We start from the raw sequence: 16,313 nt of genomic DNA, 5'->3' as shown, positions 1-16,313 counted from the left end.
AACCCCCCTTCAGGTAGTTGAAGGCTGCTATCAAATCCCCTCTTCTGGAGACTAAACAATCCCAGTTCCCTCAGCCTCTCCTCATAAGTCATGTGCTCCAGACCCCTAATCATTTTTGTTGCCCTCCGTTGGACTCTTTCCAATTTTTCCACATCCTTCTTGTAGTGTGGGGCCCAAAACTGGACACAGTATTCCAGATAAGGCCTCACCAATGTCGAATAAAGGGGAACGATCACGTTCCTCGATCTGCTGGCAATGCCCCTATTTATACAGCCCAAAATGCCATTAGCCTTCTTGGCAACAAGAGCACACTGTTGACTCATATCCAGCTTCTCGTCCACTGTGACCCCTAGGTCTTTTTCTGCAGAACTGCTACCTAGCCATTCGGTGCCTAGTCTGTAGCAGTGCATGGGATTCTTCTGTTCTAAGTGCAGGACTCTGCACTTGTCCTTGTTGAACCTCATCAGGTTTTTTTTGGCCCAATCATCTAATTTGTCTAGGTCCCTCTGTATCCGATCCCTACTCTCTAGTGTATCTACCACGCCTCCTAGTTTAGTGTCATCTGCAAACTTGCTGAGAGTGCAGTCCACACCATCCTCCAGATCATTAATAAAGATATTAAACAAAACTGACCCTTGGGGCACTCCGCTTGAAACCGGCTGCCTACTAGACATGGAGCCATTGATCACTACCCGTTGAGCCCGACGATCTAGCCAGCTTTCTATCCACCTTACAGCCCATACTTCTTTAACTTGGCGGCAAGAATACTGTGGGAGACCGTATCAAAAGCTTTGTTAAAGTCAAGGAATAACACATCCACTGCTTTCCCCTCATCCAGAGAGCCAGTTATCTCATCATAGAAGGCAATTAGGTTAGTCAGGCACGACTTCCCCTTGGTGAATCCATGCTGACTGTTCCTGATCACTTTCCTCTCCTCTAAATGTTTCATAATTGATTCCTTGAGGACCTGCTCCATGATTTTTCCAGGGACTGAGGTGAGGCTGACTGGCCTGTAGTTCCCCGGATCCTCCTCCTTCCCTTTTTTAAAGATGGGCACTACATTAGCCTTTTTCCAGTCATCTGGGACCTCCCCCGATCACCATAAGTTTTCAAAAATAATGGCTAATGGCTCTGCAATCTCACCCGCCAACTCCTTTAGCACCCTCGGAAGCAGCGCATCCGGCCCCATGGACTTGTGTACGTCCGGTTTTTCTAAATAGTCCTGAACCACTTCTTTCTCCACAGAGGGCTGGTCACCTTCTCCCCCATACTATACTGCCCAGTGCAGCAATCTGGGAGCTGACCTTGTTCGTGAAGACAAAGGCAAAAAAATCATTGAGTACATTAGCTTTTTCCACATCCTCGGTCACTAGGTTGCCTCCCTCATTCAGTAAGGGGCCCACACTTTTCTTGATTTTCTTCTTGTTAACATACCTGAACAAATCCTTCTTGTTACTCTTAACATCTCTTGCTAACTGCAACTCCAAGTGTGATTTGGCCTTCCTGATTTCACTCCTGCATGCCTGAGCAATATTTTTTATATTCCTCCCTGGTCATTTGTCCAATCTTCCACTTCTTGTAAGCTTCTTTTTTGCGTTTAAGATCAGCAAGGATTTCACTGTTTAGCCAAGCTGGTAGCCTGCCATATTTACTATTCTTTCTAGCGGGATGGTTTGTTCCTGCAACCGCAATAAGGATTCTTTAAAATACAGCCAGCTCTCCTGGACCCCTTTGCCCTTCATGTTGTTCTCCCAGGGGATCCTGCCCATCTGTTCCCTGAGGGAGTCAAAGTCTGCTTCTCTCCTCCACACCCACCTCATTACCTTTCTTTGTGGATTCTGTTACCTTAAAACAAAACATCTCTGGTCTGAGCTGCTCAAACAGGCTATAGATTACTGCAATATGCTAATTTACAACAATTCCATGACATTGAATTCTGGAGCACTGTTGGGGAAGAGGGGTGCTTGTTGAAGAGTACTCCCCTAACTTGTCCACTTCACAATGCCTGATTCTTTTGAGTGCCCATCCTCACTTGAGGCTTGAGCATTCCATGGAACTCTTCCTAGGTTGGAGAGACTCCAATGTGTAATTTCTAACCTAACCTCCAATAGCATGATCTTTAAAAAAAAAAAAAAAATTTATGAACACTGTTCATCTGTCCATTGGCAGAATGATAGTTCTATCTTCCCTCATCTGCTGTGTTTGGGGAGAGGGGGGGGAGGGATGGGGTTGGTGGGTACAAAGACTTAAATCTGGCTTCATTCTGCTTCAACTTTCCTGACTGATCTATAGAAGGTGCTGTGTAGAGCCAGACCCTGTTTGAACACTAATTGGGTAAGGTAGAATTATACTCACCTGGGGAAGAACACATCTTTAAAATGATTGAGAGAGCATGACTGGAAAAGATAGCAGGCTGGAGAGCTTCTGACCCAAGTTTGTGGGTCTAAACTAGGGAAAATGTTATTTTTAAAACAATTACCTAACAATTTTGATATACCCCTTAAATATTAGGGTAGACACAGTTTTAATATTTCTACAGTGGAGTTAGCTGGTTAGATAACCTAGGTGTTTAATCCCCCTCAACTAATGTGATAGTAATTGTTAAACTAGATGTTAAGGGTGTTTTTAAATTGTTAGCTAAGTAGAATTTAAAAAAAGGAGGCACTGGCCTTATCTACATGACTTTTCAAACAAGGTATTAGAACATTTTTGAAAGCACTGTATATTTTAACACAGGCTAAGTGGTTGGGTTAAAGCTTAAGTTCCTACATAGGTGACCGGTTTAGCACGTTTTAAACTTAAAGGTTTGTCTATACTAGACTTTTCAAAGGCATTAGACTGTTAAACACCCTTTTTAGTCTTCTCTAGATAAGGTCTGTATTTTTTTTAAAGTAAATTATTTCTCAGCATTACCTCCGTTTGTATACCTGTGTAGGCTCAAGTAATTGTAAAATGCAAACTCCAGTACGTTTGCCTTTGTTGTACAATGTAGCCTACTAGTGAATATAAACAAGATCTCAGCTGAGGCAAACAAAATAAATAGAGTGGTTCTTAGTTTTTCCATCAAATATAGGAGTACTCCACCTCCAAATTTGTGTAAGATATTTGAGGCTAATCAGAGTACACTAAAAATAAAATAAGCTTATTGGAATCCACATGTAAATAAAGGGTTTGAGCTTTTTGTGCTACTATTGACTGTTATGGAATAACCTATCCAGAGGGCTTTTTTACACTCACCCAGTGGTTCTCAAACTGTGGGTTGGGACCCCAAAGTGCGTCGCAATCCCATTTTAATGAGGTTGCCAGGGCTGGTTTAGACTTGCTGGGTCCCAGGGCTGAAGCCCAAGCTCTTCAGCCCTCAGTGGTGGGGCTCAGGTTACAGCCCCCCCCCACCCCTGAGAGGTGTGGGACTTCAGCTTTGTGCCCCTTGCCCCAGGCTTTTGTCTCCCCTCCTGGGGTCGTCTAGAAATTTTTGTTGTCAGATGGGGGCTCGCAGTGCAATGAAGTTTGAGAACTCCTGCACTAACCCTTATCAGTTGGTGATTGGCCTACTGTACATGCTGAAGCATGAGAGGGTTGTGATTTTCAAAGCAGTCAATCAAGGCTGTCCCTCCTACAGTATTCTTGCTGGCAAGTTAAAGAAGTATGGGCTGGATGAATGGACTATAGGGGGATAGAAAGCTGGCTAGATCGTCGGGCTCAACGGGTAGTGATCAATGGCTCCATGTCTAGTTGGCAGCTGGTTTCAAGCGGAGTGCCCCAAGGGTCGGTCCTGGGGCCGGTTTTGTTCAATATCTTCATTAATGATCTGGAGGATGGCATGGACTGCACTCTCAGCAAGTTTGCAGATAACATTAAACTGGGAGGAGTGGTAGATACGCTGAAGGGTAGGGATAGGATACAAAGGAACCTAGACAAATTAGAGGATTGGGCCAAAAGAAACCTGATGAGGTTCAACAAGGACAAGTGCAAAGTCCTGCACTTAGGACGGAAGAATCCCATGCACTGCTACAGACTAGGCACCGAATGGCTAGGAAGCAGTTCTGCAGAAAAGGACCTAGGGGTTACAGTGGACGAGAAGCTGGATATGAGTCAACAGTGTGCCCTTGTTGCCAAGAAGGCTAACGGCATTTTGGGCTGTAGAAGTAGGGGCATTGCCAGCAGATTGAGGGACATTCCCCTCTATTCGACATTGCTGAGGCCTCATCTGGAGTACTGTGTCCAGTTTTGGGCCCCACACTATTGTCTGTTACAGCTGTCCTGCTGCATTTCTTTTTCCCCACTCCTTTCTGTTTGTCCTGTGTGGCCGCCCCTCCCAGCCATTGTGCTAACTAAAGTCACAGCCTGATTCATAGGAATGGCTTGTACAGACTAACTGGAGCCATTGCTCTGCCTAGGGAGGGGGCTTCTTGCTGCTTTGTTTGGTTCCTTTGTTCAGACCCGGGCTCGGTGTGGGGGGCGCTGTCCAGAAATGCAAGACCTGAAGTGGCCAACTAATTAAGCATATGAGTCATACCTGTGGCTCAGAACATGCTCAGGCATGCCTATGCTTACCTGCAGCCTTTCCCTGCCTTCTCTCCTCCCCTGTATCAAGAGGAGCCAATCAAAAGAACTGGTGGGAAACTGCCTGAGTTTGCCTTTAAAGCTGGACATTTTCTGATCAGACCTTGGAGAAGGTCCTTGCTTTGCCACCTGGTCTGATCAGCTAGGGGTCTTTGGGGGGCCCTCTCCCCACTCTCTTTGTTTTTGAGCGTACCCCTGTCTTTAAACTCCCCTCCCACGAACAACAAATTTGTGCCTGGAGATCTCCTGATTATTGTAAGCGAATCGAGTCCTCTCTCCATCCTCCGATGCTACTGCCATTCCTGTCTCTGTGCTTGCTACTGTCCTGGGGATTGGTAAAAACTCCCTCTTGCAAACTTCCCCTGTCCTAGCTGCTGGCCTTGTTTCCCCAGCAGACAGACCCAAGCTAACTCCTTGGTCTGTATCTGTAATCTGTTTCTTGCTCCGCAGCGCCTTTGCTGCTGGAAATAAGCCTGTGCCGCTGCTAGGCTGTGCCTTCCTGGACTGTATCCTGGGCTGCCGACTTGCAGCCACCCCACTGCTGCAGCCACCAATAGTTTAACCCCCCCCTTCCCCCCGGGGCTGTACCCTGGGCACACACCACTCTGCCCTCCGGAACTGCTCCCCCTCCCGATCAAAGAAGTGGCATAGTGTAAGGTGCACCTATTAGAATCAGGTTCTTAGTCTAGATAAGTTGTAATTTCATTTTGCATAGCTGTGGTTAAGTTAGGTTTAAAGAATTGTTTGTATTGTGCTCTGTAAGTTAGGTTTAAAAAAATTGTTGCATTGTGTTCTGTTATTGCTAATTTGTATAGTCTTGGATAAATTAGATTATAGATAAGATTTTACTGTGTTCTGTATAATTGTGGTTAAGTCTGTCTTCCCGCTGCCCTAACCACGCCCCCCCCCCGAGCTTGCCCGTGTCTCCCCCTGAGCTCCCCAGTCACTCGTTGCAGTCTCTCTGCTGTTTAAACTTGCAGCCTGTCTGCTCTCTGTGTCTCCCTGAGTTTAAATCTCCCTCTGCAGCGCCTCTGCCTTTGGTCTCTGCTCCACCACGTGCTCCTCTTCCCCCATCCCCCAACCTCACTCCTCTACCACTGCCTCTCTCTCTTTTAATCCCTTCCCCCACATGCTCACCCCACTCCTGCTGCTGCCAAACCTCAATTGTATTACTGAAGTCTAGCATAAAACCCCATTGGTTACCCTTTTTCTCTATAAACCTCACATTTTACATTTACACCACTGTGACATATTTTTACCTAGAGTTGTTGGTTATTTACCCATAACTGTTAGTTGGTAATATGCTGCTGTGACACACCCCTTACATAGGAACTGTTAGCTACCTGTTACATTTATACTTCAGTGTTAATTGGTTACCAACTGTATTGGACCCCATTGTATTGTACCCCACTATTGAAAGCACCTATCCTATTTCCTAAAAGAAACCCCTCCCCAATTGTCTACCTTAACAAACCCCGTACCCCTCACTATTGAATTTTCCCTGTTTTTGCATTTTCTTAAAGTTTATTTTGCACCCCACCAGTGCAGTAGTTGTCCCCCAAGATCCCCTACCTGATTATTTTCCAGGATAGGTTGTAGATTCATTTGCAAATTTAACACCATTAATCTGGGTTTGAATAGGGACTGGGAGTGGCTGGCTCATTACAGAAGCAGCTTTTCCTCTCCTGGAATTGATACCTCCTCATCTATTACTGGGAGTGGACTACATCCACCCTGATTGAATTGGCCCTGTCAACACTGGTTCTCTACTTGCGAAGTAACTCCCTGCTCTTCATGTGTCAATATATAACGCCTGCATCTGTAACTTTCACTCCATGCATCTGAAGAAGTGAGGTTTTTACCCACGAAAGCTTATGCCCAAATAAATCTGTTTGTCTTTAAGGTGCCACCAGACTCCTTAGCATCTTGTATGGCGCTCTCAGATCGCCCATCTAGGGTGACTAGACAGCAAGTGTGAAAAATCAGGATGGGGGTGGGGGTTAATAGGAACCTAGATAAGAAAAAAAAATCAGGACTGTCCCTATAAAATTGGGACATCTGGTCACCCTACCCCCATCTTATCTCTAAACAGTCACAGTCCTTCCTCCTGCCGAGCTCTCCCCACCAGTCCAATCACTGGGCCTGCGCCGGGCTTCCGGGCCGGGGGAGAGCACGTCCGGGGTGCCCGCCCCCTCGCGGGCAGTGGGACCCCTGTGTGCAAGGGAGCCGGTGCGAGGGGGACGACGGGGCAGCTACCTGGGCAAGGGCGGCGCCGTGAGGGAGCCTGGCTCCCCGGCCTCTCTCGCGCCCGGAACGTCTGGTTCCAGGCCGGGTTTCCGCGGCCGCTGGGTGTCCCCAGTGCCAGCCCCGCCATGGCGGCGGAGGGGAAGGATCCGCTCGGCTACTTCGCGGCCTACGGCAGCGACAGCAGCAGCTCCAGCTCGGACTCCGAGGGCGACGAGCCGCGCGCCGCCGGGGGAGAGGCGGCCGGGGTTGCTGGGGAGGCGGCCGGGGGCAGCCCGGGCCGGAAGCCGCGGCTGCCCGGGCCCGACGAGCTGTTCCGGAACGTGTCCCGGCCGCCGTCCTTTCTCTATAACCCGCTCAACAAGCAGATCGACTGGGAGCGCCGGGTGGTGCGGGCGCCCGAGGAGGTGAGGCCGGGGGGGCTCTCGGGTAAAGCCCGCCGTTCGGCGCGCGGCCCTCCCGGCCCTGGGCTGCTGGGCGCGGTGTCCCCGAGCGGCCCCAGGGAGAGCCCCAAGCCCCTGCGAACAGCGGGGCGGAGTCTCTCCCGCTCCTAGGAGCTAAGGGCGGCTCCCGAGTTATCAGGCTCCTTTTACTCAAATACACTTTGACCCTCTTCCGCAGTGGTTCTCAATCTATTTGTCGTCGTGGGCCGCAGGTTGAGAACCACAGCGCCCTTCCCCCGCCAATAAACCCCCACACTCCTCTATGCCCGGAAGGGAGGGTAGCCTAAAACCTGGGGATGCCCCCCCTGCCCACAACCCAGGCCAGAGACCCACTCTCCCGCCCCCTGCTGGCAGTAGCGCTCCAGTAGGCTGCCAGACACTGTCTCCCCCTGGACCAGCCTCCCCGCCTTTTAGAACAGAGCAACACATTTTGAATTTTTTTTAGCACCCAGCTGGGCCGCTGCTGTCTGCTATTTGGGCTGCATGCAGGTTGAGAAATCGCTGCCCTTGAGCAAGGCTCTCGAACAGAGCCTGGTGAGATTGCCAGACCCTCTTCCCAACAGGTGCACTGGGAGGAACGTCAGGGTAGAGCCCTGCAGCCGGACTGGGTAACAGTAGGAGTCAGTATTGTGGGGTAGGAGCAGGATTAAAAAATAGTCCCGCACAGGTTTCTAAACCAGACTTCTCCTCGCAGAGTTTGTTGAATCTTTGCTATTTTCTTTGGGCTGGGGGCATGGGGTTTAGTTTTCTGGTTTTCCCCTTTGTTGTTTTAGGGGAAAGGCTCTTTCTTGTTTAACCTTGCCAGGATAGCATGACCAGACAGCAAGTGTGAAAAATCGGGACGGGGGTGTGGGGTAGTAGGAGCCTATATAAGAAAAAGACCCCAAAATCGGGACATCTGGTCACCCTATGCCAGGGCCCCTCGGGTAATGGCTTTGGTAATCCAGAGATCAGATCTCCTTTGGTTTGATGACGTAATGTGAGGCTCTCGCTTTCTGCTCCACTTTGCTTTGTTGCAATGCATTGTAAATCATTGTGTTCTCTTCAACAGCCTCCTAAGGAATTCAAAGTGTGGAAGAGTAATGCAGTACCACCACCTGAGATTTACAGTATTAAGGAGAAGAAGCCGCCACCACCTCCTGAGCTTGATATGGCAATAAAATGGTCTAACATATATGAGGACAATGGAGATGATGCTCCACAGCAAACAAACAAAGTTAACTTTTTACCAGAAGAGGAGCAAGAGCCTTCAGAATCAGGTGGGAAATTATCTAATCTGGTGAAGGGTTTAGGGTTGCCAACTTTCTGATTGCAGAAAACCGAACACCCTTGCCCTGCCCCGAGGCCCTGCCCTGGGCTCACTCTATCCCCCCCTCCCTCCATTGCTTGCTCTCCCCCACCCTTGCTCACTGGCTCATATTCACCAAGCTGCAGCAGGGGGTTGGGATGCCAGAGGGGGCTCAGGACTGGGGCAGGGGTTGGGGTGTTACAGAGGGGTGCAAGCTCCAGGAGGGACTTTGGGTGCAGAAGGGGACTTCTGGGCTGGGGCAGGGGATTGGGGTGTGGGCTCCAGGCAGCGCTTACCTCAGTCAGCTCTCAGAAGCAGCGACATGTCCCTCTGGCTCCTACGGTAGGTGCAGGGCAGGCTAGGGGCAGCGCACAAAGTCCCCTGTCTGCTCCTGCGCCTAGGAGCTGAAGGGACAAGCTAGCCGCTATGAACAACTGGACTTTTAGCTGCCAGGCCAGCAGTTCTGACCAGAGTCTCCAGGATCCCTTTTTGACCAGGTGTTCTAGTTGAAAACCGGACTCCTGGCAATCCTAGAAGGGTCTGAAAAATAAAAAGGGATGGTTCATTTTGGGTGTGTATTATGTGATCTGCTTTTAGTTTGGTCTTCCTGGGTTTCCTTCTTTCCACTCCTCCATAATGGGCAATATCTAATATATGGTAAATTAGTACTGTACTAGTGGCTCAAGAATGATTATGTGTAAAATCCTGTTATAAAATTTCCTCTTATTAGGAGGAAAATCTTAATGAAAAATAAACCATTTTCCAAGCAACCATGTGCTATAGAGCTAATTTATAGGTTGTTGCAGGATGCAGTCCCAGGGAGCTTAGTTACATTAATTCTCTCTCTTGTTGTTGGGGTTGTTAAATGTTCTCTTGCTCATATTCTGCTGTTCCAAAATCCTGTTTGAAGCTTCTTTTTTATCAAACATTTGATTTTGTTATATTGAACTTGGAAAAAGGGATGAAATAATAATGTAATACATACCTGATTTTAAAGAGTCAAGATTCTCATAGGATACCATGTAAAGTTAAAGCATCCAAATTTCATAAATCAAAGCTTGAAACCATTGATCACCTAATAGTTCAAGGTCACCCCTATAATTAATAATTCATTAAAAATGTATCTGCTTTAATGAACCAATAGTAAGTGCAGTTCCTACATTGTGTTTCTTTGATAGTTCTTTCTTCTCCAGGTAGTCATGACATAATGTGCTTTCCACAGTCACATATGTACTAAGCTTAACATGAATGTGAATAAAAAGTGGATTTGCTGAATACTGCTACATGTGCTGGAGGGAAAGATGTTAATACAAAATACAAATAAGGTGGTGCACGTCACCAGGCTCTGCTGTAGAGATCTTTGGGGCAAGGCCATTGGTGGCCTGCTGTTCCTCCTCCTCTTGTACCACTCTTAAGCCAGAGCAATACTATCTGGCTGCCTTATTTTCTTCCTTTCTTCACAAAATTATGTTTGTGGTTCAGCGGCAAGGTTAGATCCAACAATTTCAGACAGGTTTTACATTCAAAACTGTAAAAGAAAATTTAGTTATGAGAACTACTGCTGTGTTTCACCCCAAAAGTAGCTATATTTCAGTGGTAGGCCAGGTTATTTGTATTTATGATGTTTGCAAAGTACTTCAGGATAAAAGGAGCTGTAAATGAAAGATGTTTTTTAGAAGAGCATCTATAATACACGCACCTAAACATCTTGATACTGTAGGTTGGAAGAATTGGCCGTATATGTCATTGAATGTTCTTTTTGTCAACTACGTATTAAATGTGTTTGTGTGTGAGAATAACTCAAGACAAGCTGTAAAGAATAGAGCTAAAAGTAGAAAATGTTTCTTTTGAAACATTCAATATTGTCTTGGATATCAGTGAGGTACTTAGGCTTGCTCATTGAGAACTTGATTGACAAAGGGAGCATCATCATCTGAGGATGGCCTCCAACTGCTTTCTAAGTTTCACTCTGAATATTGACTGTTTGCTCCTGCTCCATTTTCCTCCCACTCTTCATTTCATCTGCCCTGCATGCTCCCCTTCTTCCTTCCCTCTACACCACTATCCTGTCCTCCTTCCGTTGTCTCCCCTCCTAACAAAATCCCACCCAAAGATTAAAAAGATATTGTACAACAAACATGAAATCTGCAGACCCTCACTCTCTGCTTATATGTAATATCTCTTCCTATCCTTGGTCTGTCTTGTCTCTTTAAATTGTTAGTCCCTGCCCCAAAGATCTATCTCCTGCTGTTTGTACAATGCCTAGCATGATTGGCCCCTAGTCACTACCATAATAAAAATAATTAATCTTTCCTACTAACACTTTGGTCCATTCCAAGAGTGGGGATGTTATCCGCCAGTCCTAGTGTGTGTGGTTCCAACAGATCTTCAGAAGTGGAAAAATAAATTGGTTTGGCAAGAGGCTAGGGTATGTGACAACACATATCTAACTTTACAGCTTGAGTTCATATATTGTACTTGTGTTAATTGACACCATCTTTTATTTAAAGATGATGAAAAAGATGAACCAGCTTCTGCTAAGAAACGCAAACTAGACACTGGAGAAGAGACTAAGAGGAAGAAGTAATAAGCAAGATGAACTGCATTTGGCCCACTATGGACACCTAGTGAACTTTGATTCCTCTGCTGAAATGGGAAACAAATACACTTTCACTTAATTTATATCATATGTTGTTTAGAGATTTTTTTATTTCCATAGAATATTTGCCACTTGGAAAGCACAAGCGTTCATGGATCAGTATTGTGATAAAACTTGTATCCACTGAACAAAAATTAAGTCCATGTAATCAATTGATTTAAAACGCAATCTTTTAAAGTATTTGATGAATATTTGTGCTCGTACAGGTTATAAGGCTTTGTGGTATTCTCTTTATCCACAAACTTGTGATGTGAGCTTTTCTCAGCTGCCCTGCCATCGTGCTAAAACCTTTTATAAAGGAACATATTTTTTAAAATGTTGTTTTAAGTAATGTACTGTGGTACATGTTTAATCAATGCTGTTTTGAAATGTATGTAAAGAGTGTAAATACGTAGGTGACCTGAAATTAAAACTACATGTGAAAATGTATATAGCTTAGCTGTTTAATATACAATGTAATGGACAAATTCTATACTGTGTGTTTTAGCAGTATGTTAGACGCTTGACAAATTCTTCAAGGTTTGATGTGTAATAAATTGAGAGTTACTGCTTCATTTAGGACACTGGCCTTCAAAAATGTACTTGAAAAGTGAAGTTTGCTTTGAAATCTATGCTGGATACCACCATGTTGTTGCCTGCAGCAGTGGCTTATGAGGTTAAATGATGTGAGGAAAATTGTCAATATTGCAGAATGGGGTCAATTTATGTATTCTGTATTCTCAAAGTGGAGAAGAAAACTGACATGCATGCTAAAAACAGAAGTTGTCATGGCTCAACTTCAACACATCATGATTATTGTCAAATGCATCTCCTTCAGTACAAAATAGCAATATGAAGCTCAGGTGACTTTTATACACAACCAGAAACAGGAGTTCTGCAGCAAGCAAGCCATCTGTTTATTGCTCGCATTGCAGAATCTAGTCAAGCAATATGCCCTCCTGATTCACATCTTTTCAGAGGGCTTTATGCATATCTGAGAATAAATAGTGCCTAGGACCATTGCAATCAGAAATGATTCAGGTTCAACGGTAGGAGTGGGACCGTGATTTCACAGGGCATAGCCACACACTATGACAGTTTAGGAACTGTGGAATGCTGCAGCCATTTGAAATTAGAATGTAAATACCTAATTGTCACCAGCCTCCCATAGTGTGAAATTGCCACCTGTTTTAATAATCACATAAGGGAAGAAATTCAGCTTTATGTTTAATTCAAAAAGGGTATTTCCTACAGCACAATACTCTTACACCTTAGCGAAGACTGCCATGGCTTTAACTGACCTAGTACTTCTGTCAACACACAGGTACCCATAGATTACTTATGCAACTACTGATCTAGCCTGACTCTGGGTACTGTTAGTTCATGAGAGTAGGTGGTCTCATTAAGCATTCTATTTTTGAGCCTATTAAGCACCATTTACAAAGGTGGGGGGAAATTTTAATGTGTTAAACTTGAAGCTGGTGTCTGTGAATGATCAGACTAGACCCAACCTTCTCTCTTCATCCTCAGGATCACTGGAGTTGGGGGTGTATTCTTCAAAGGATGTGGTCTTATGAAGAATCCTTAAATCCAGGACAAGGAGGAACTTCAGTTTTGGTTACAAGTATAGAGAGAGCTGGATTGGAAGAGTGATACTGAGATTCTCTTCAGCCATGAAATCTAATAGGTCAGTTTCGTGGGTGTGCTATTCTGCGCCCTGTGGTCTAGTTAGCAAGGTTCAGGACCCCCTCTCCTGGGTGCTAGCTGATCTAACTAGGAGGTTTTGGAAATTCTGCCTTAATTACCCGATCCCAGTAAATGCAGAGAATATCCTGAGGTTAGCCAAGATGAGCTTATTTTTTATATTAGAGAGATTCAACCTGCTCAAACCTCACAGTTGTCCAAGGGATTGACTAATGTTTGGATCCTGTAACGATCTCTTTGCCTGCTGCCTGAAATAGCTGAAACAATTCCATAGTTGTCAAGTATCAGAGGGGTAGCCGTGTTAGTCTGAATCTGTAAAAAGCAACAGAGGGTCCTGAGGCACCTTTAAGACTAACAGAAGTATTGGAGCATAAGCTTTCGTGGGTGAATGCCCACTTCATCAGACACAAGCCATAGTTGTAGTTTAAAGCCAGGGACCCTGGCAGTAGATGCATGTCTGCAGTGGTGGCATGACAAAGAGGCTTTTGTCTTCATATCATTTGCTTCGTTACCCTAGCAGCAACTTGGGCAAGGATCAGTATGTGATGATGGTACTTACCAGTGACTCCTGTTTGGCCTTGGAACTCTGAGAGTATAATGATATGGTTAATATCCAGCCTTATTGAAACTAACAGCTTCCAACCTGTTTGGCGGTTAGTGGCAGAAACCATGTCTAACCTGGAACGGGGGTTAATTAATAATATTGCTATGTTGGAGGTTGGGTGAAACCTTGTTGAAGCTGGTGCACACGATAGCTGTCCTTCATTCTGGATGAATATAGGAAGCAACTTTTAGAGTAGGGTAGCTGAAACAACAGAAGCACTACTCAAAACACAGACCACATGCAAGGCTGCAGCCAGTCAGAAACTGAGCTCTGTGAACAGGTGTGTGTTGCTGGGAGCTGAATGAAAATATAGGAGGCTGAGTATTGATTGGTGGAGGTGTGTGTCTGTGGTCAGAAGCAGCCAGCAAGAGAAGCACTGGTAACATAGTCCTGAGAGAAAGCTAAGAGAGAGAACTTCTTGGGAAGGTGGCTGGCTGGAAAGAGGTTTGGAACTGTGAGCAAATAAATTGCCTCTTGTTTGATTCCTACCATTTTCAGAGAAATAGGACTTTGTATATTCTTTGTAAATAAACAAGATGGCAGCAAAGAAATACCTGACTCTATTATCAATTTCTCTTCCTAAGGGAAACAACCTGCCCGCCTCCCCAATATTGGCTAAGGACTCAAGTCAGAAGGGGTAACAATAGTATTTAGCATGTATCTCTTCATCTTTTGATTTGTAATACTAATGCCTAGGTCTTATATAGCACATTTCATCAATAGATCTGAAAGTGCTTTACAATGAAGGTCAATATCATTATTCCTATTTTACAGATGGGAAAACTGAAGCACAGACTGATTAAGTAACTTGCCCAAGCTTACGCAGCAACCAGTGGCAGAGCTGAGAATACAACCCAATTCTCAAGTGCTAGCTGAGTGCTCTACCCATTATACCATTTCACTGGCCTGCTGGATGATCTTGGGCAAGTCACTTCACCTCTTTCTACTTCAGTTTCTCCATCTGTGATATAGGATAATGGAGATGAATGATACTGATCTTCTTTGCAAAAACAGTTGAGATCCAGTGATAAAAGGTACTATATAAGAGCTAGGTATTAAAATTATTATGCATTGCAGGTCCCCTGATCCTACACTGGCACTTTAGCCTCCTTGCAGTTTGAAGGTAGAGCCACATCTGTCAGTCAGTATCTCAGAAATATGTTTCAGCTGTTAAAGAGCCACAGAGCATATGAACCAATTTTCTTTTTGATTACTTCAGATATTTTGATATCCAGAACCTTCCTCATAAAAATAACAAGGGGAGGCTGGACCTGTCTTGTCTGAAGAAAGGAAATGTTCCGGTGAGCATGAATAAATACTCTATTCCTCAAGAGATCCTACAATGGGATTTTGGCAGGGAGAGCTGTGAAATAGGCAAGAATCCTGTGAATAAAGTCCTAACCCAGGGATAGGGAAGATGATGATATAAGGAGTTGTCTACGAAAGAAGCCCCTCTGTTCTGTCACCCTAAGACTATCTTCAGTTACAAGTGTCCTGGATATTTCTCATAGCCAGTTTTTATTGGAAGCAGTTTTCTCCATCAAGAGGAGTGCTAAATTGGCATCTGTGTTTCACGCAGATGTCTGAGCCTATCTCCTTTGTAAAACTGTACCTTCCAATGTCAGCTCCTAGTCTAGCTAGCTGCCTTTAGATGAGTTATGAAACAGGCATGGAGTAATTTAATTAATACAGAGATATATGGGGCATTGTGTTGGGTTATCCAGCAGTTATCAGGAGAGTGTTACTGTTCTCTACCTGAGTAAATATCACAACTGTAGGCCCTGAGCGAAAAGATAATCCGAGAATCTGTCCACAAGGGAAGTAGGCCTGGGTCCAACTTTGTTAAATTAAGTAATTTCCCAAGGACACAATAGAAGAAGGTGCTTTGAGGAACTTGGCTAGATGATATGAGGGACTAGTTGCTCTTTTTGGGCTGGGAAAAGAAATGCTTGTAGGATCTTGAAACTCCTTGCAGAGTTGTTACTTGGGTAATTTAGAAACAAGGTGAAAAGTTTTTTGATCTCTGTTTAAACTTCTGACAAACTTGTGCTATGATCTCTGGAAAAGCCAGTTTGATAGTTCGACATCAGGAATCTGGTGCAGTGGTTTTTATGCTCAAAGGGGGCTCGTTTGATCAAGGCATAAACGTTGGTTATGTGAAGTCTGTGGCTAGCATGGTACAATATCCTATGTATGGTAGCTGGGTTCAGACACTTTTAACAATTTAGTTTCAGCATCACTTTGTATCTTCTGTGTTGCTAATCTTAAAAGGAATGCTTAATAAAATAATAATAATAAATATCTGACTCTTATTTATTGTCTTTAATCAATAGATTTCAAAGCACTTTAATATAAAGAGCCTCAAGCTATTGTTTTACCATTGTGATTCGCCCCCACCCCCTGCTCTCACACACACATCCTCAGAGTGGGAGCTTTCTTGAAAAGTCTGTTTTTTAATAAAGATTTCCCATTCTCTCTCCTTAGCCCATGTCTTCCATTAGCTCCTTAAACTATAGTATTTACAGTAGTGGCAGACTAGCTATGTGAATTCTGTAGGATAATTCTGTGGTTTGGATGGATCAGACTAAAGTCTCCATGCATGAATGAGAAACAGCCTTGATCCATGAGCAAGTTTTACACTTATTGTTGCACTGTTTTTCATGGTGCTCTTGGTTTGAATGGGAAGGGGAGGAGTTGCTCCACAAGCCAGCTTTTACAAACAGAAAGAGGTGTAGGGTGGGAGTGGTCAATGTAGGCTCTGTTGGCCAAAAGCTTCCATATTAGGCTACTAAGAAGTAACAATTCCTCTGTAGGTCTTTATTAACACCC

At 44.8% G+C, this 16,313-nt stretch overlaps 1 protein-coding gene across 1 annotated transcript; it reads left to right on the top strand.

Annotated features, from left to right (window-relative positions):
- The first annotated feature begins 6,692 nt into the window (after positions 1-6,692).
- C8H1orf52 (chromosome 8 C1orf52 homolog) lies at positions 6,693-15,783 on the top strand. The gene is made up of 3 exons (XM_005294464.5): positions 6,693-7,214; positions 8,302-8,509; positions 11,049-15,783. Exons 1-3 carry the CDS (start codon positions 6,936-6,938, stop codon positions 11,123-11,125), a joined length of 564 nt encoding a protein of 187 aa, XP_005294521.1. The 5' UTR covers positions 6,693-6,935; the 3' UTR covers positions 11,126-15,783.
- Positions 15,784-16,313: the final 530 nt, after the last annotated feature.

The sequence above is a fragment of the Chrysemys picta genome, chromosome 8 (genome assembly GCF_011386835.1).
Source record: "Chrysemys picta bellii isolate R12L10 chromosome 8, ASM1138683v2, whole genome shotgun sequence".
In the NCBI taxonomy this organism is placed as follows: Eukaryota; Metazoa; Chordata; order Testudines; family Emydidae; genus Chrysemys; species Chrysemys picta.
The sequence above is the reverse complement of the archived record's forward strand: the minus strand, read 5'-3'. Positions and strand labels throughout refer to the sequence as shown.